Source organism: Seriola dumerili, unplaced genomic scaffold (assembly GCF_002260705.1).
Source record: "Seriola dumerili isolate Sdu_G_001 unplaced genomic scaffold, Sdu_1.0 BDQW01000226.1, whole genome shotgun sequence".
Classification (NCBI taxonomy): Eukaryota; Metazoa; Chordata; class Actinopteri; order Carangiformes; family Carangidae; genus Seriola; species Seriola dumerili.
In genome coordinates, this window is record NW_019174481.1 from 3956366 (window position 1) to 3977748 (window position 21383).

Consider the following 21383-nt stretch of genomic DNA (forward strand, 5'->3'; position numbering starts at 1 on the left):
GTAAAATGGAAGCATTTTGGAGAGGTGAGTAGCTGAGTTGGTTTTAACACAACATAGAAAAAAAACGAAAGAAAAAAAAGAAAGAAAAAGTGAGAAAAAAAACAAGGTGGGAGGTAAGATGTGTATTTTATCCAGAGGGAAAAAAACAAAGACAGAAGGCAAAGGAAGATTAAAAAAAAAAACAATGGGTCATTATTTCTAAAGGAAGAGCATAGCCAACAGATACTGACTCCAAAAAACCAGACAATCAAAAAGTCAGAAGATGTCTCACTAACATTAACAAATGGTTAGAATCAAATAGATCATTTAAAAGAATAGTTTTGGGAAAATGTCCTGAAGCCGAGTCGTCACCATGAGGTTGACAGACAACCAGCAAAGACTTCAGGAGGTTAGGAGTCTTGGCCTATAATAATAATAATAATAATAAAAGCTTTTGTCCAAATTAAACAAATGTGTTAATTAGCGATTTAATTAGGTGGATTTTATTACATTTGCGTTTACCCCTATTTATTATTTTTGTGCAAAGCTAAGCTAACTGGCTGTAGCTTCACATTTACTGGAGTAATATGAAAAAGGTATGGATCTTCTCATCTAAGTCTTGGTAAGAAAACAAATCAAAATATTTCCCAATGTATAACTTTAATTTTCTTCATGTGTCCTGGTGGAAATGTTAATAATCGCTTCTCCTTCAATCAGTACAGCCTAAAGCTGAAGACTGTGATGCTTTTTAATCAACATATTGCTATTTTATCGATATGAACTGTCAAATGTGGCGAAACACTTAAACAGTCAATATTCACATTCACATGGCGTGGATGGTTGGTGGCATTTTAACTGCATGTCAATGACAATAGGGTAAAGCAACTTCTCAAAGGTAATGCTAGGAGCCTGTCATGATCACTGGAGTTTGCACACATTTGAAATGAGAGGGGAAAGCAGCCCAGAACAAGGCGATTGATGAGCAGAGGTTGTGGCGATGATCACTCCTACAAGCTGTGTCTTCTCCAGGAGTGAACAGAAGCACGAAACTTGGCTCAAGGGCAATGATGATGCAAAACACATGGAGAGTGTAGCTCAAATCAACTGTTTTACTTCACACAAAAAATGTTCCCCCATAGAGAGAGCAATACTGGTCATAATAAAAGTGAAAACTGAAATTAAATTAGACATTAAGTGTGAAGCATGTATTTTGCAGTTACTCCCAAAGATGATTTAAGAAGCTCCTTAAGCAGCTCTGTCAACAAGCGAGTAACACTCATTACTCTACAACCATTTGTTTTTAGTTTCACCAGCTTCCAGTGTTTCCGCCAACACTGGAAATTCAAGATGATTTGGGAGATTCATTTCTATGATAGTTCTGTATTAGTCTTACACTGTTGCTGGTTGAAGTCATGACACAAAATCATCAGCTGAAGAACTACACTGATGGTGCAGCTCCGTTACATGCTTTGCTTCTGCAAATTAATGCATTTTACAAAAATACAAAAAGTAAAAAAGAATATTTTATAACACAGAGCAAATCACTTTTTTTCGCTGGTACTCATTAGTCCTTAGATGACCCCTCTCTGTCGCTCTCTCTAACACAGATGCTAATCTTAATGTCCCCCAGGCTGAAGCCTCATTGAATAAAAAAGCTGTTTATCTCTTTCACCTTGACAGGAAACAGCAAGACATCCATCAGATTTCATCCACATTTTTCAAATCCAGTCTTTGACCCAGTGTCTAAAGTTAGTTATTTCATCACTTAAAATGAAGGACAAATGCCTCTTTTATACAGAGAGAAAAACCTTAAAAGGAGCCCATTTATAGATTTAATTATATTTCATTCAACTTGAATACTTTAAGAATTTGTACACTGTTAAAAAATGTTGGAACCTCTTAACATCGATTTGAGATAAAACTGCTTGACTGAATGTTGTCAGACTCTGCTATACAGGATGGGTTTAAGAATTGTATAGTGTGCATTCAGATCTATGCTGTGCAGAATAATACACTGCAGCAGATTGTAATGCATTTTTTATTTGTAATGGACAGAGATGACAAAAGCAATGTTGTTGCCACTGTGTTTGTGCTTCTTCTCACCATATTCTGCAAGTATCACACTGAGGTTTAAATGTTTATGTTTAAAGTAGGCTGCAGTTCTAATCAACATTATTCACAGTTCTGTACTATAAGGGCAATTTTGTAGCCACAAGAAAAAAAAATGAGTGATTGTACTGTACAGTTTACGAACAACCACATGGGCCCTAGCCTCAGATGTGACCCATAGGAGCATACCAGCAACGGTCGTACTTCGCCATCATGGTAAAAATAACATGCTGTTAAGGTTCTGGGACAGTCATGGACAAAAGAAATGCTTGCTCAACATTTTTTATTACAAACTGGAAATGACCAGTGGTCTTGTGTTTTGTCAACCCATCCATCCACCCCAACATCCCAACTATAATCATTACAGCCACTTGAGGTCGCCTAAGAATGCAGTTCTTCAAATGGCCGCTTAAGGCTGGCTACAAAAGCAAGTCAATCCCAATAGACTCCCATGTTAAAATGCCCAACTTTACAGCAGAAACAAACATGTTTACAGCCTGGTACAAAAAAACATTTTGGTCTGTACAAGGGATGAATTTTTATGTAACTCAGCCGTTTAAATTTTATTAGGGCTTAAAGTTTTGCATAACTGAGAGCGTGCTGCTTGGGTGAGCGTCTACTTGCCATAAACAACCATGTACGAAGCCCCAACCTCTGTGCCCATTTTTCAATTAGCCGGGAGTAAGGCGGCGTCAGGTGCTGCCAAGATGATGATGGCGGAGCAGCCCACTCTGAGCTTCAAAAGCACTCTACAGAAACCTATGGGTGACATCACGGAGGCTACGTCAATCTTTATTTACAGTCTATGGTTGTAATAAGTTGCTTGCACAGACGACCTATGGGCCGTGTCTAATTCTTTTATATTAGTATTGCATCACTGCATTACCATTACCTAGGGTGCAATTTTGAGAGGGGTTGGGAACAAGAGTTCAAGTGCGAAAATATGAAATTCAATACACAATTAGACTTGTGTAATTTCATCAAGATAAAAAAAGCACTCTGTGTTTCTTTGTTGCCAAAACATTTTTGATGACATTATTTTGCCAATTAGACTCAGTCAGTGCAGTTATCTTAAATTAAACTCTAGCCATAAGAAACATGAACATCATGTAGCTTTTTAATTAACACATTTCTAACAGAAATAAAAGTGGAATTGAATTGAGTCAAATATGCACATTACACTGACTTAAGAATAACACTAAAAATATATCAACAGTGGCTTTATATATAGACAGTGGACTGAGATACACATTTCTCAAGTGTACAACATTTTCTTTTTTTTTTTTTTTGGAAAAAGGCTTGGTAAAGTTTGTCTGTTTTCTCACCACAATCATGACCCAGACAAGATCTTGGTTAGTTTGCCCTATATCATTATTAATATTAATTATAACTGAAGGGTTTCTTGGAAAAAATAGCCATCAACATCTCCAATTAACTTCAGTCAGAGAATGCTGTCCTCTTGTTTTCTTTTCATAATTTGGATGATGAAAATAATGAGAGCAGAGAGGAAGTGGAAAGGGCAGGGTGGAGGCTAAGATAAAAGGGAATGGGGAAGGATGAGACAAAGGTGATGAGATGTACGTGGGTGACAATAAAAAAGAGATGATGTGGATTTAGGGGGGTGGAGGGGTCGTGGATGATGGAGGATAAAGTTAGTCTGTCTGACTCTGATGTCGTACACAGGTCCAAAAGCCAGATTATCCTATTTTATGCTCACATGAACAAGGCAAATGGAGCGGGGAAGATATGCAAATTGCTGTCTAATTGGCCTGTCAGGATACTGAAGCCCTGTCAAACCACTGTCAGAGAGAGAGAGAGAGCAAGAGCAGGGGAACACAGAGAATTACTGGATTAGTTTCAGCTGCCATTCACTGCACATTTCATTAAGTAATTTCAGCTCACATCAGGACCATGGGTCAGTGCTCTATCCTTGAAGAGCAGGTTCTTTCAGCCATCATTTTTGACAAAAGAGAGGCAGCACCTCTCATCTACGTTCCACCTCCTGTCTGTCTCCCACAACCAAAAACACAGACGCTGCCAGTAAACAAGTTTTCACTTGCTCCTCTCCTCTGCAGATGGCACAAGCAAATGCAGAGGAGGTGGCAAGAAACTCCTAGAAAACTAAATATTGAAACTGAAATAAATCTGTATACATAAATGTTATTTTTCTCACGGCAGAGTATGTGTAAATCAAGAATAAAAATCAGGTCAGTCTGCTGTCAGACAAACTGTGGTGATACTTTTACATTTTACACTTTTAACAATACCATTAGATAGAGCTAAAAAAAAACAAAAAAACAATTCATTATAGTACATTTAATAATGACATTACTAACTCATATTAGTGACAGCTGAGTTTGCTAAGCCCTATTCACCTTGGTTACAACACCTGTCAAACTTTCTGTCCACACACGACAAATTAAGTTTCCAGTGATAACAGTGGCAGATAAATCTGTCAAGTTTCTAATTTTTGAAACAATGAGTCCTTGATTTCAGGCCGTGGTAGACATTTCTTGTCATTAACTGTTGATTTTGCTTGCTAAAATGACAACCAATGCTGGCAGATTTTGTCAGCTGTAGCCAGCTGGCTAATTGAGCTAAGTTAGCTCCATGAATTGGTTGAAATAATGCGGCAGACTCTTTAATGTTCCCTGCTCCTCTGTTTTAAAACAGTAATCTTGTAAAACAGGTCTTAAATATGTACTTGATGGCTATAACATACATGACATCAGAATAAAATACTGAAACTAAGGCTGCATATCACTGGCCAAGTGTAGAACTAGTTATTTTAAGTATAAAAGTGTAAAGTGTAAAAGTTAAGTAAAAATGCAAGATCATTCTGGTGATGCTTTCCTTACATACTTGTTTGTATTTTTAAACAACATGTTTCACTTTTAATGTTACAAGAGAAAAGGCGTTTTTAGGATGAGCGGTAACCCTGATGTTTGTCAAATGTAACACAGGTTTAACTTGCTGCAGTAAACTCTCCCAAATCCAAAGAGTAGGACAGAGCTGCTAACGAGCTGCAAGACTTGGTATAAACCTAGTACATGGCTGGACTGTGTATGGGTGTTACAAGCAGTCACCAAGCCGCCCTGGATTTCGAGCTACTCAGGAGCTACTGGGAAGCAGAGTTGCTTTTCCAATTCACTGAGCCTCCATTATGGCAAATAAGGTACTTTAATTATATCTACTCTTATCACTAAAGAAGGCAGAGTAATAACTAAATATAAGACACACTGAGCAAGAGAAAGCAGGAGAGTGGAAGGGAGAAAGAGAGGCGGTAACTCCTAAGCTATAGAAACTGGCAGATCTGAATAGCATGTAAACAATGGAAACTGTTGTTGCTGTGAACGCACCCTAATAAAACTGTTTGCGCCAATTGATTTTGATAGAGCAATGAGTGAATGTCACGTGGCATTCGACTGACCAATAGTTGAATTATGATGACTCAACTATAGGATCACTCAGTCAGTCACTCAGTCAGGGCTCAGTATAGGGCTGGCCCTGCTGTTGCAGTCGAGCCAGAAAGTACTGCATTGGATATGCTTGTTCAAATGCAATTAGTTAGCTTCTGATATTCTTTCACAACACGGTTCTCTAGGTTCAAAGTATTGTACATTGTAGCTGCAATTTGACTGAGCTAACAAAGCTATTTTGTCTAACGGATGTGAACTCCATGATCTTTATGCGCTGATAACAGTAAATTAATAAAAAGCATAGAATATCTGGATAAAATCATGGCACAAACAGTGTTGCACAAACAAATAAAAACCAAACAAATAAAAGCCAGAGTGTGGTCAGACATGTCTTCATGATGATAACTAGGGTCATATGGAAGCTGCCACAGAGCGTGAATACAAAAATAGGAGCACCATTTGGAAAAAGTGCTTTACATGTATGAAATGTTGCCTTTTCATTTAATGAATAAGTTGCCACAGACAGTAGACCACATTTTTAGGGGATTCTTCATAACCTCATAGACACAAACACACACACACACACACACACACACACACACACACACACACACACACACACAGCTTTAGCTCATTATGAGTGGACACACACATAAAATAAATAGTGTGAGCGAGTGCAATTGAGAAATTGAAAATCATCACATAGCTTCAAGAAATGGGAGACGCATCCAGTGCAGAATAGAAAAAGGGGGTAATAAGGTAATAAGGGAAGGGACTGGGTCCTCCAGAAAACCAATCAGAGGCTAAAAGGTTGTTTGACGCTGTGAGAAACTTGACAATGCATTGATGACAGAGCTCCAGTGGAGCATTACTGGACACGTAATTACTCGGACCACTGTATATGGATCCAGTTAGCTCGCCTCAACAGTGGAGAGGCATGGTGATTCCCATCATATAAATGGTTCAGGTTTCCCTGTGCTCCAGAAAGAGTGTGACACAAGATTACTTGTGTATCTTTTCAGAAACTGGAAATTCATTTGCTTATTTCCTTATTCGACATTTTAAGGTTAAATGCAGATTATTTTGCATTGTGTCCTCATGTGCTGAAACAGTCTTTTGGATGATTTTTCTTAATAGTAAAAAAAAAAAGTAGATACAGGATGTGAAATTTCTTCCAAATCCTTCCTCTTTGTGATAAAATTCCGTCAACTTAACGTTATAGGCATAATTCATGCTTCTTCACTTTTGCTGCATTATCTCATAATACTTAAACTTCCTCTCATATAAACCTGAAAAAAGCCGAGTGAATATCAGGACCAGGTGCTAATCCACTGGAGAGCCTAATGGACCAAAAATCAATGACGGAGAATGATTTCCTCCTTAATTATATTCAGTTTAGAAGTAAAGCTGCTATACTTTGACATTTCATTTTAGGAAATTTAATAATTTAATCAAATTAACATTTTGATGGTAAAATGTTACTCTCTGTCCCTCTGCAATGATTTGATTAAAATCTTCTAAATTCTCTGAAAGCTCTTCATGTATGAACAACAGGTGCTGCAGGGAAACTGACTGCCATTGTAACAAACATGGGGCCAAACGTGCAGGTCAGATACAAGGTCGAGTGAGAGCACGATCAATGTCTGACAATCTGACAAACATGATATGGTGCTCCGGTTCGTAATAAGACGATGTCATTGTCTCAGTCACGAGAAGTTTGACTGTGTGGAGAAGTTCAAATGAGGATATACTGTGATGAAGCAGGAGTGGGGGAAAAGAGCGAGAGAGCGAGAGAAAGAGAGAGAGACAGTGAGGGGAGGAAAAAACCATGAAAAAAAAAAAAGGTTGAGAGGACTCAGAGGGAGAAAAAAGGGGAATGTATCTGTCCTGCTGGGAGCAAACACAGAGAGATGGGTGTGGAGGCGTAGCACTGAACCTCATGTCCTCAGGCAAGGAGGAGATATCAATACACACACTCTGACAGTTCACTGAGAGCCAGTCTCCTGCTCTGGACAGGAAAAAAAATGGAACGAGATACAGTATGAGGAGAGAGAGGCTCACATAGAAAAAAAACCATCCTACAACTTCAAAACCACAGTGGACTTGTGTATTTGAGCCCTGCATTCACTTTCTTGTATCCCTTTTTTTCTAACATCTACATTTTTTTGTGTCAATTAGCATTGTAGGAAGTATAACACACAGAAAAGCACTGTAGTATTACAAAATATATTGTTTTATAATAGTAGTGTTATTCCAGTTAGAGGTGCACCACTAATACTGACTATATAAAGTGGTGCATGATGATAGCATACCTATTTTCACATCCAGCAGACACAGAGCAATATTGGCATTTATTAGGAGTTGCATTTGTGGTCCACACAATGAATGTTAAGTCCAAATTTTACACTTCTTTCAGCTCTGTTTTGGTCTCCGCCTGAGGGGAGTGAGTGGCCCTTTAGCTGCTAAATATGTTCATCGGCTAGCCGGTAACTTTTAGTGTCTGCCATTTGGTGCAGGGCCGGTCGCATTCAGTGGGCTTATCAGAGGAAACATGGTTGATGAGAGCTATGTGAGCACACCAAAAGTCTGGTGATGACTCTCTGTGGGTTCGTCGCTATGAGTGACTCCTATTCACCTTACAAATGCAAGTACTGATTAGTGCAGCTTTGATATAATAATGTGACGTTACTGGTGAATGTTACAAGATGCAGGCAAATAACATGTTCCTATAATTCTCATGCTGGTCTGTTAATGCTGGTTGCAGAAGAGAGAAATCTGGTTTTGTAGGTCGGTGTCAGCCCTCTAAACAGCATACAGAATCTTTGATGTTCTGCATCCGTTTCATGTTGCAGACCTGCCTCAGTATTACCTCACGTCTAAGCGCTCGCTGCAGAAATTTAACAGCAACACAAAGGCAAAGAGGACAGGGTGAAGGAGAGAGAGAGAGAGAGAGAGAGAGAGAGAGAGAGAGAGATGCAGGCAAAGTGATATGTTCCTCCTCTCCTCAGGGCAGACGGTCAGACACCTGCGTGGTTTGATCAGGCTGTCCCTTCAATATCCTCGCTTATCCTTTGATGATCCATCACATCATCTCTTTCTTTTCCCGCTCTCTCTTTTTCACACACACACACACACGCTACATATCACTGTTTCCTCGATCTACCTTTGTTTCTCTCTTTCATCTGCTCTCTCCCCACCTCCCTTTTCCTAATATTTTTTTTCTCTCTCCTTCCCTGTTCTGCTTCCTCTTTTTGCTTCACCACCTTTGAAGTGAGTCATAGCTTCTGCTTTGTTGGGTCTCACAGTTTAATTAACACCTTTGCTTTTGTCACCTTGGTGCAGTTTCACTCACAAATAGTTACTGTAGATAGATTAGAGATTTGGCAAAGCTTAATAACAACAAAAAACCAAAACCACAGCCATGATCTGCGGTGAAATTGTACCTTGAAGCAATAAGGCTGTTAGTTTCTCTTCTTTATTTACTCCTATTTTCCATTCTCCTATTAATGTCCTGTCCTCACGTTGTAAGAATATGAAATCCTGCTGTTTCTGAGCAGATGGAAAATATTTTGGGTGGTACACATGTAAACATCAAAAGCTGTCATGGTAACATTGTTTCAGTACAAAGAAAAAGACAATACAACAGTATGCAAAAGAGCATCAGGCAATGATGAGAACAGTTCTATCCACCTGGCAGTTTTAATGATGACTGGAGAGCACTGGAAAGTTATCAACCGCTTCCTGTTTGTGTCTTCATCACAACAACTGGCAAACAAATGATGTGATTGCTCCTGACAGTCCTGCAAGAATATTAAAACTTTTCACTCACAATTATTCAACTGTCCATCACTGCGATACATTTACAAGTCAGGTAATGCGTGTCAACAATGCGCGCTCTCATTTCGAACAGCATGCTTTTCATTACAAAATCCCACTCACCACTTGCTTTGAACTTATGATAATAAGTCCTATATTTTCTAAATCATGCTCCAAGCAGTAAATGGATTTTGACTGTGTGCTTGGTAAAAAAAAAAAAAAAAAAAGGATAAATGGCACTGACAAAAATGTAAATTATGTGTACCATTTCTTTGTTGTTTCCAAACTTTCCACAATGGAAAACTATTGTCATTTTTGACACAGCAGCCAAAGTTTGACGGGAGCTATTACATCTTATGTCAATGTTATCTAATTGAAGTCAGATTCATCAAGTTTTGACCAAGAGGTTTGGAGCATTCCAAAAAAAAAATCCTGTTTAACACGATTAAAATTAAAAACTGTGGCTGATTTTACTTGACCTGACTACATATGTTAAACTTTTTCCTCAAAACCAAAATCTCAACTTTGGCCTGATGCTGGCATTAGAAATACAATAGTCTGAGATATAATTCTACCACTCTAGAAAGAGTTATTATTAATACAGTAATATAAAAAACACAATTATTTCAACTTTCACTGCAACGACTCCATTCAAGCGAATGAGGGGACTACGTTTTTTCATGAAGGGGTTAAGTTTCTCTGAGCATAATTTAAAATCATAATAAATGCATCTCAAACATGTTTCCATGTATGTATGGTAACGCTTGGATAAACTGCAGTTGTTTTTGACCAAGGGACATAAATTGGAAGTTCAATAAACTGCCTGAAATTTACATCACTGCAGTCCTGACCCAAGGAAGTCGATTGATAAACAGCACAAAGCTGAAACTCCTGGGCTCTTCCCGCATTGGCGTTTCAACTGTCTCATGAGCATCTGACAGAATACATACACTTCTTAATCAATACAGCTGTCTACACTGGCCTTGCAATGGCTACTGATGCGTGTGCATAACTGCAACCTAAAGTGTCATCTTAGGTTTTCAAGTCTACCAACCCAACTCTTGACTTACTCTAATAAATACTGTGAGTGATGAGTTATAGTGTATACAAAGACGTTCACATGTGCACACACGCGCGCACACACACACACACACACACACAACCTAAACCAATCAATCAGAACAATCAAAAATGTTTTCTCGTGGCAACTGTTCATGATGACCCTCTCTCATTTTCATTTTCCATCTGTCTCTTTCATTGTTTTTTCTCCATTCTCTATTTCGCTCCAATTCTCCAACTACTTTTGTTCCTTTACCCTGTGTGAGTTCTGCAGAGGAAACAATGTATTATGATGAATGGGGAGAATCCGTGCTTGTTGACTGTGGCCTTGAGATAAAGAATAGGCAAATGAAACTGCCTGCCTGCCTTGCAGCACCCTAGAGCCCATTGCCACTATTCCTCATGCTAATTTGATTGAGAACGCTCGATCAGCACATACTCCTCGACCCACACACCTTTGCTCTGAAGGAGGTGTGTGTGTCTGTGTGGGGGTGGGGGTGGGGTGCCGTCATGGCATGCAATAATAACAATTTATCTCCAAGATGCCTGTCTCAGCGTATAATGTTCAGGTTAGGCCCACTGTGGGTAGTTTACATCAAAGTGAAATGTTGTGCCGCAGGAGAACGACAGAGTGAGAGGAAAAGAGAAAAGAAGAAGAAGAAGATATAGCTAAAAAAGATGAAGTGGGCAAAAGAGGTGAAAACGAGGGAACGTATGCGACATTCAGAGAAGAAGCAGTAGTGATGGAAGGCCAGTGAGCAGGAGAGGGAATAAAGGATGATGGGAGAAAAGTACAAGCGAGGAGAAAACAGGCAAGTACTTAACAATCCTGGTCTGTGTTCCCTCACTGCAATTAATGTGGAGCCAGAAGGACAGCCTACTCCTTTTCTGCAGTAAAACAAAACCAGGATTGATGAGAGTGTCTGTAATAAGCGACTGGCTGTCTATGGGCTTGCTAGGAGCAGAGTGTCGAGATAGAGAGGAGGAGAAAGGATGGTCCGGTTGAGAGAGGAAGGGAATGTGGCATTAGGTGGAGAGAGAGAGACACAAATGGAGCCACAGCTAGAGATGAAGATTTGAGAGAATAGTCGGACTCCAAGAAAAGGTGGGAGAGAGTTGTAGCAGCAGACAAAAGCAAAGGGAGATAAATTAGGACAAAACTGCTCTTTTGATGGCCATTTTTTTTTCAGTCTCCTTGGTAGCAATTGTATGGGTTTCATTCATTTTGACCGCATTCAATGGAAAACATTCAAGAGAGAAATATCGCCAGTCAGCAGCCAGTGCACAGCTCAGCGTTTTTGATCATGAGCAATATGTCACCAGGCTTGAACTTCTCAAGTCAACAAACAATGTGTTAATCATGGAGAAAAGCAATCAAAAGTCATTTCTTCTTCAGTCTGCCTGCTCGTTGTGGTGCCATTAAGCCTTAACTGCGCCACAGCTTCGGTTACTATGGAAAGATATGTACTGTACTGTAAATTACTGTAAGGAAGCACTGCTGGATTGTAGAGGAACAATGTGTGTGAGGAGTATCTTCAGTATCTCCACTTTTGTGATATGAATAAAAGATGAATTAAGTTGCTATTTTTGCATAATGTATTCTGTCTTTTTCATGTTTTAAATAACTAAATCTTCTCTCCTATACCCCTCCAAAGGATCATTAAATCTTTATACGCAGTACATCCACATATGCCACTGTATTCAGGTTACACTTACCAGCACAGTACGTATACAATACAGGGCCGTTAGATGCCCTGAGAGGAAAAGCAGGAGAAAAAAAAGAGCCTTTAACATGAATCCAGGCTGTTTCACACTCGGCTCTATTTACCCATTATTTACAGAACAGCTGACACGTAACATTGAAAAAGACAAACGTATGGCTGTGCCATCAGAAGAACAAAAACACACACACACACACACACACACACACACACTCACTCACTCACTCACTCACACACGCACACAGACACACAAACACACACATAAAAATGAAAACAGCAGGAGAAAAATAGCTGAATATTAGTTTTTCATGGTTGTCAGCGTTGGGATTAATAGGAGCCATTTCACCATAATGAGCTGTTAAGCGTTAGCTGCCAAAAAGCTTCTTCGTTTGCCTTTCAGTCTCAGAATACTTTGTCTAATTACAACAGCTCTGTCTCTGGTTCCTGTCGCAGTCAGCGGCGGTGTACCTGCATGACGGCTGCCCGATTTCAGCTCTGGTTAGACAACATAATCAGCTCCTGAAACACCTGAAGGTGAGATTTATAATGATGTCATACTGACATTATTACATGTGTAATGTACCCGTCCTGTGACTCAACCAGTCAATGTGTCAGTGCTACACTCCCAGCAACCCAGTTTAATGGAAACCATTACAGGCTGTGTGGCATCTTTGCCTCAAAACATGAGCAGCAATAAAAAAGTGAAACAGAACCAGTGTTGTTCTGGAGTTGTTTTTTACTGGCCTATTAGACTGTGGAAACACATTGAGTTCTCAGCAACCAAACTCTCAGTGAATACAGAGCATCTATAAATCTACTGTTATAAACCGCCAAAGGGGACATCCCCAGGTCAAAGCCCCCCGTGTACAACAACACATACGCACATTTCTAAAGAGTAATAAAGACTCTGAGATTCAATTATGAAGTCAGACAAGCTCAGACCAAAACAAACCCAGGTGCTATATCATAGAAACGTAAGATACTCAGGCTGGGTTGCGGATATAGGAAAATTGCACAATCTGAATAGAAATAAATAAATATGGATTTTAAAAATACAGTAACTGGATCTGAGATGCACAATACACTGTACTGTAAATAAGACAAACTCTTGCTTATTGTGTGGTGTAAAAATTTTGTAAATGAAAACAATCCTCTGTAACTGTTTGATATTCTGTACCAGCCTCTAGACCAGCTTCAAAGTGTCAGATTAAGATTTAGACTAGAAAATGAATGTTGTCATCGTGAAAAGCTGACAGGGCCTGGGAAACGATCGTATACTCTTCCACTTTTGAGAGGAATCTGTTGGTCAGGTTAATGGGGCATTTCATCTCAGCTTCTGAGGAAACGAAAAAGGATGATGACACATGGTTTCAATTAGCAGAAGCCATGAATAGATGCCTGTCAGGGTAAGTGAGGAAGATGCACCTTATAGATTATGGAAATAAATGAGTTTACCACAAACCTCAGTGTGATTGAATCAATCAGTTGTCTTCCATCCATTTCCAAGTTCGAAGTTTTCTACTATTCTGACTTTGAACTACTTCTAACGCTGGTAAAGGGTTTAATATAAAAGAATTGCTCTAAAGTTAATATATTTAATCTTATATTTGTGGTGCAAGCACTCTTCCCTGCAAGTTGTTTTTTTTAAGAAAAGAAAGCCACATAACGATGAGAAGAAACTGCTCTAACCATTTCGTTTACACTGCTCAGGGTGATAAATTGAATTCAGTCTCTATGACAAATAGTGAGTAGAGCAAAATGTTGGATCATCTGTTTTTTGTGAAGTTGCCACAGTTGCCCGCACACAGTACTGTGGCATCCTTGTCTTGGCCCCTGAGAGACAATGTGTGTGTGTGTGTGTGTGTGTGTGTGGGAGGGTGTGTATGCTGTATGTGTGTTAAACTGCACTTTCTAAATGTGTGAGGATACTTGAGTGTTTCCTACCAGCATAGGGCACCGGGGCATCCTTGTCTAGAGCCACCAGAGGAGGGTCCAGCAGCACAGTGTCCATGTTCTCTGTGATCACACCGTGGTACGATGTCTCTATCCACGGCTTGTGCTTGTTCACTGTGGAGGAGAGGGAAAAAGAGGATCAATACAATAAATGTTGCGGTCTCCCTTTATAGATTTACTTCTTACTAATATACAGTTTAGATCAACATTGTTAGGATTATAATTCACATGCTGTGTTGTTTCTGCTGTACATCACTATATCTAAATGTGCTGAGTCACTTCAACAGGACTGAGAGTGAAAGAGCAGGAGGCAAGGAAACCTCCACTTTTTTTAAAACCTTGTGATTTTGATTGATATCAAAGGTTTTCAAAGATGACAGAGCACCAAAGGAGGTCAGATGGTGAACAACGTGAAAAAAAAAAATTATCGATGTTTGCTGTATTATATTACATTTGTTGTTACATTTCTTGCTTTAAAAAAAAAAAAAGCTGCTATGTTTTCTGACAAAGAGAAGAGAAAAGAAGAGGAATAAAATATAACCCTACTTTCTTTTGTTCCCCCTTTCCCTCCCAGTTTTTCTACACTATATACACTCTCTAATAACACTCTCTGTCAGCCTGGGTGGGTTATAGACTGCCCGCCAGTGGCTGCACTGCCAGTTGTGTTTGACAGTGCAACGCACACAATCACCACACACAAGAATCAGGTCTTTACAGCAAAGCTTCATACTTCTAATACCTTGACTCAGTTGAGGAAACAACAGGATTTCAGTAGCTCAGAATATCTTTAAAAATTCAGTTAAATGTGTCAAAAGAATTTCTTTTTGTGAGACAGTTCTGAGCTGTAATCTTATCCCAGACATACTGACATATTGAACTACAGAATCCACATCCAACTTTGTGTTAAGTTCTGTGTTTTGACCTCTACACTTTCTCCAGCACCGGCCCCCTTTTCTACAGTGCATTCTGATCGTTTCTCTCTCTCTCTCTCTCTCTCTCTCTCTCTCTCTGTGTTTCTGCTTCTACAAAATGAGAATCCGACCACCACGANCCGCCCCCCCCCCCTTCTCTACTGTGCTTTCTGATCGTTTCTCTCTCTCTCTCTCTCTCTCTCTCTCTCTCTCTGTGTTTCTGCTTCTACAAAATGAGAATCCGACCACCACGACACCAATGTGATTGAAAAGCCAGCAGGATCAGCTTCAGATTAACACAGATCGCCATCACACGTAATTACTGACACTATAAATTAAACTTCCTCTCTCGCAGCAGGACCTCACAAATAGAGAGACAGATGAACGAGAGCAACCATATGTGAATGTGCACTTTTCTGTAAACACACACACACACACATATATATATATATATATATATATACGCCCATATCTCTGGTGTACAAGTGTCAGTCTCTGCAGGGAGCTGGGATGTCAACTTGACCTTTCAATCCACTGAAGAGGAACGTTTTGTCTCATGCCAATGAGCAGATGACATGTCCAGCTGGCAGTGATTTAAAATGCATCAAACTGTTCCTAAAACCTTCACACAGCTTCTCATCTGTTTGGACAAATTTCAGTAGTTTTGTCCTACTATTCTATTTTCTTCCCACATTGTCACTATTCTGAGTTGAGAGAACAAGGTCAGAGTAAGAGAGGAAATGAGTGCCGGCCCTGCACAAAGGAAACTGGTTTATTTAAAGCAGAAGAGAAACAATTGTGAATGGAAAAAATTAAGACAGACGTTTCAGCAAATAGGAAAAAACTGGTTGCTTGTACCATCTCATCACTTTTAACAGGTGATAAGACAAGAGGTTTTTGTTGGATTTATGACATAAAACACAATATACTGATGAGATGAGAGGTAGTTAACAAAAGGTGAATATTGTGCCTGTTTACTTCTCATTCACGTTTGATTTCATTTTTGCCTTCAATCCGCTGACACCTGCTGATCACTCGAGATGAGACTTTCTCCATGCTGTGACAGAATGGGGAGTGGATTATAGGGAGCAAGGGAATCACAAGGGAAGACATTATTCATATGAGGAGTCGCATACTCATGCAGGAGACAGAAAGCACTGCAGCACACAGCATGACTCTGTTCTGCTGGAAAGTGGAGAGGACAGTGGAGCGCTGTTTTCCAATGGTGTTTAGACATCTATACACCTGGGGTGCATTAGCGCACACTAGTACATATGCTTTTATGGTATATTGAAAGCACTATGCAGCTTCCTCCTGATACTTTCATTGGATTGTACTCTTTCCTTGCTTACTCCCTACCCTTATAGCTTTCCTTGGATTTTTCTCTTCTGCTTTAATAAAATGTTCCACCCAAAAGCAGATACGAAATGAACTGAAACAATCTTATAAATAGACTCTTGAAAACCAAGAGCATATTAGACTGAGGCACTGAGGTGACTATAAAACAGGCCATAAAAATGAGCATTATTGAAGTGATTCCTCATTCCTGCATGCTTGCACTTGCCAGTGTAAATACATATTAATCCATCATGCTCACATTGCATTTAATTTACATTCGAAGATGACATCAGTAAGTCCAACAGCAGCCCGCAGCCAGTGCAGTCTACTCATGAATGGCAGGTTCAATTTCTGGCTCAAGGTCTTATATTTATCCCAAACAAATTGGGTGGTGGTTGAGGCAGCAGAGCTGTGACTTTTTAGAGGGAGTCTAATATAAGAGCTGTTTTGTAGAAAGAGTACACATCAAACCATGGAAATGGGCTATTTCCAAAATGGCTTTCACGACACGTGGCTCTGTAAAGCCATTAGTGTTGTGTTTAAGGTATTCATCCTTGACATCCTGGTACTGAGCCCCAGCAATGAAACAAAAATTGAGGTAAGTTTGCTATCAGGGACAAAAAACTCAGGCAGGAACAGCTGTGTAGACTAAGTGAGCTCTGCTAAGAAATATAACATGCCGCAGCTGTTTATAAAATCACCTCTGAGACTGAAACAAGAGTTTTAGGCATGCTAACGACTCCGTGTAGCTGTTCTCAGGCACAGCTAAATGCTAACGTCAGCACAATAACAACAACAAACAGTGACAATGGTAACAGGCTGATGTTTAGCAGTTGTAATGTTTACCGTGTTCACTGTCTGAATTTAGCATGTTAGCACTGTAACGTTTGCTAATATGGCAGCACTGGAAGAAAAGTAAGGGGGACACCATCAAATCATTAGGATTCATCCTCTGATGACCACAAATGTTTGTACAGCATTTAATAGTAACAAATCTGATAGCTGTAGAGATATTTCAGTCTGGACTAAAGTGGTGGACTGAATGACCAACAGGCAGACATTGCCATCCCTGGAGCCATGTCACTAGCGAGGTTAATAATAACCATTTTTTGTAGCAGCTGATTCCTCCTTTAATAAGGTTACAAGTGTCACTGGCTGCAATATGCATGGCATCTCTGGCTATTTCCGAAGGAGCATCTGCAGCCATTACCGCATTAGACTCCACATTATGGAGGACTAATTCACTTACTAGGAGAGGGAGTCTAAAAGTGGATCTAGTACGGCACTGGATAAAATCTGATATGACAGTAATATGAACAAAGAAATCCAGAAAAAAAAGATTTCCTGTAAATGACATTACTGTAGGGGATTGTCAGCTTGTCTACCTTGGCACTGAAATATCTGTTAGTGTCTTCCCCTGTGTCTGAGGCTCAAACCGTATTACTGTGGGTACACAGCCGGATCATAATCTATATTTAATTTGGGTCCCAACTCATATTCCAAGAGATGCTGCATCGCCGTGTTATGTATTGATCAATGTAAGTCATGTGAAATCTATTTCTTTTAAAGCATTTATTTGATTGCAGTGATGTTGCAGTGGAATAGAGTCATCCTCCCATAGACTAGACTAAAGCAAAATAAGGCAAGGATATCAACAACGCCAACGAGTAAGAAGAAGAAGAAGAAGAAGAAGAAGAAGAAGCAGCAGCAGGAGAAGAAGAAAAAGACAAAGAAGAAAGTAAAAGGAGCCCTTTTAAAAGGAGGATGTCTTGTTTCAGCATCCAAATAGCAAATTGGCTCATAAGGAAGTATGGATGGATGTATATCCACGGACGAATGCTGCCCTAAAATACTTGCTAACATGCACAGGGAAGACAGAACCCTCTATGCTTTCCTTGCAAATAACATTAGGCTTTTGACAATCTACAAGAACGTGCACACACACCAATGCAAATGGAATCATACATTGTCCCAGCAAAGGTAAAGCTCTGCATTAATAGGTGATTTGTTGATACAGTTTGTGCAACTGTTACTCAAGACGATCATAAAGATAGATATACTGCACCAGCAGAATGTGCAAACAGAGGAAGTGAAAAGACAAAATGTGAAATGTGAGACGACATGATCAATGAATTCAGGGGGAAGTAAAGGGTTAACCCAGAGATAAGAGTTAAAAGGAGGAAGGGGAAGATAAGAGGCAGCAGTACTGGAGGAAGTAGGGTGAGTGGGGTGAGGAGGAGGAGGAGATAAAAGTGGAAGGAAGTCAGAGAGAAAATAGGGCAATCAAGGGGTAGAAGAGAGGGCAGAAATAACTATCACTTCCTTTATGAGGAGTACGCTGCTGCCTATAGGACCTCGCAATTCCTTCAATTTATTTCCCTATTAAAAATATTAAATTGAATTCATATTCGATACATTACATGCCAAAGATAATAGATGATCAAATAATAGCACTGATCCAAGGAGACTCCCTCCCTCTCATGTACAGAAAAATCTAGCAGCGGCTTCCAAAATGATGCTTTAGGACAAGCTTTTGTAACACACCTCAAAGAGAAAGCCTTCCTCATTAGCAGCAGAAAGAAACCAGGAAAAGACACAGGAAAATGAGGCGTCATACCAGTTAGGTACAGTTTGTGCTATCACTGTGGCTTGTCAATCCAGGTTTTGGTGTATGGTGCTGATGTGTACAACGTAAATGTGACATCCCTGATTCGAGTCTGGCTGCATGGGGTCCTTTTTGTCGCATGGTGTTTTCCCCATTCACCCCGTCTCTGTCTTTTGTCAAAACCATTCCACAGGGATGATGCTGTTATCACCCTTTTCATTTCCCTCTTTCCCTGCCACTCTTTGCTGTCAACTATCAAATAACAAAAAAGTTCCATAAATAATTGGTTGACTTCACACAATATAAAGCCCAGAAATAATGCCCCTCTGTTTTTTTCTCTTTCTCTCTCAGTTTCTAGCTTGATTAACAGAACAAGAGTAAAGCACAAGTCAGTGGACTTGCATGCAATTATTGTTAATTAACTGCATATTAATTTTATAGAAATTTGGAGCATGAGAGAGAATTTAAAGTATTTTTAATCATCCCACAAAAAGATTAATTTTTCTACATTTGAGAAAACAGGAAAATTCAGTCTCCCACGACGCCATGACGGGTATCATAATATTAAACAATATCTGTATCTTGTTTTCTCTAATGAGGCAGTTAAAACAAATCATCTCATGGACGTGTCTCTTACTAGTGATGTGTCCATGTGGGAAAGTGTTTATGATGCTGTTAGTTTTAAGAGTAAAAGTGGTCAGAGAATTAAAACTGCAGATTCAGAGCCATACAGCTCACTTAGGAAGTGATAATTGCTCCAGTGGTGAACAGTGAATCTCATTATATCACAATTCTAACATTAATTGATGGCAACTTAGTATCTAAGCTATATAGGAGTTAATTACATGTAGCGGTTTGAACCCAGCATGAGCAGACATTACGGACATGTTCCACCAAAATTATCAGTGTTTCTGAAAATGTCCCCTATATAACTCTGAAAGGGATGGTTTGGGTTATTTTACATAGGGTTGTGTGAACTAGGAGTAGTGACTTACATATAATTAGATCAACTACATTTATATGCGCAGAATGATTCAAGTAATTCAATTATTTTAAATTACAAAAAAAAAAACTACCTGACCTTTGTGTACCTGTGTAGTGTATGTGCAAAGGCCAAGGGCAGGTGTTGCTCAATGCTCAGACAGTGACATCATCATGGATAAACCTCCCTAATCTCAGCCTGAGGAAGAATCACCATGACCATACTTAAGCAATTACTCTATACAAAACCAAAGCTGACATTCCCATGAGTATTTTGGTTGTGACTTTTGTATTATATTATATTTTTTATAATTGCGTATCACATGTACATTGTCAATTTAATCTTTTTTTTTTTTTTCACTAAGTAGTTTGAATTACTTTTTTAAAGTAGTTTTAGGGACCTGAGCTAAATTTGAAGTGTCCTCTTCATCATTATTGGGTATTGAGTGTAAATTGATTAGACAAAAAAAAATTTATTATAGCATGCATCAGCTGCAACATCAATTATGAAAAGATTTAAAAGGGTCTGAAGACCTTCTGAATGCACTGTAGCTCGTTTGTCCTCACCCTCTGGTACAACACACAGTAGCATCTCCTGAGATATCACCCCTACAGCGACAGGTGTACCATTCCTTTGTGGCTGTGGATACAATAATAAAGGGTATGGAACATTCAGGGGTTTGGTTAAGTTTAGGCACAAAAACACCTTTGTTATGTTTAGGAAACAATCGTGGTTTGGTTTTGAATAAGTTTTTCCTTAAGGTTGGAGGACTGTCGCCATCATGGTTACAATAATAAACACATGGTTCAGGTTGGTGATAAAGGAAACAACAGTGGTTTTGGTTCGGTTTGGTTATAATAAGCTGCTTTTGGGCTCATATTTTACAGGGGGACAGTCTGACAAATTAATGCAGCTTTAACCAAAATATATTATACAACTTTTATTACTTTACTATCATGCTTTCTTTCTCAGGATACAGCTATTGATTTTTACTGTGTTTCAGGGGCCAGAAAGCATTTCTGCCTGGAGGGGTGACTTTGCTTGCAAAATACAGTACTTAGCCTATATGTGCTGTAACCAGTTCAGAGACCATTCATCCAGTGAGTTTAGGGACCAGCACCGAGAAACGCTGACATATACAGTAACACAACAGTTAAATGCATTTCCAGCAATGGTCGGGAAGGGAACGGACTACAACAGCAGCACATTAGGCATTAGAAACTCCAACGCCCGTGAGACGAGCGGGACAAAATCATTACATTAGATCCGTAAGTACTATGAGCATTAACTCTGACTTTTACAGTCCCAGTGCTGAAGTGCAAGATGCAGTTAGCAAGAACAGAGTAATTAGGCATATTGACTGCTGCACAAGTCCTGCACTTAGAGCAAAACTAGGTTGGAGCTGACCAGTGGGTCATTTTCAGGACATTAATTCTTCCCACTCACTCTCTCCCAGGACTCTTCCTACCTGTATAGTTAGATTTGCAGGCT

General features: G+C 39.5%; 1 protein-coding gene across 1 annotated transcript in view; it reads right to left on the bottom strand.

Annotated features, from left to right (window-relative positions):
- LOC111228848 (calsyntenin-2-like) overlaps nucleotides 1-21383 on the bottom strand; it is a 144295-nt gene that overhangs the window by 59419 nt on the left and 63493 nt on the right. Inside the window, exon 2 of the mRNA XM_022754938.1 lies at nucleotides 14048-14170. Within this exon, the coding sequence (XP_022610659.1) occupies nucleotides 14048-14170 (123 nt within the window). The remainder of the gene's footprint in view (nucleotides 1-14047; nucleotides 14171-21383) is intronic.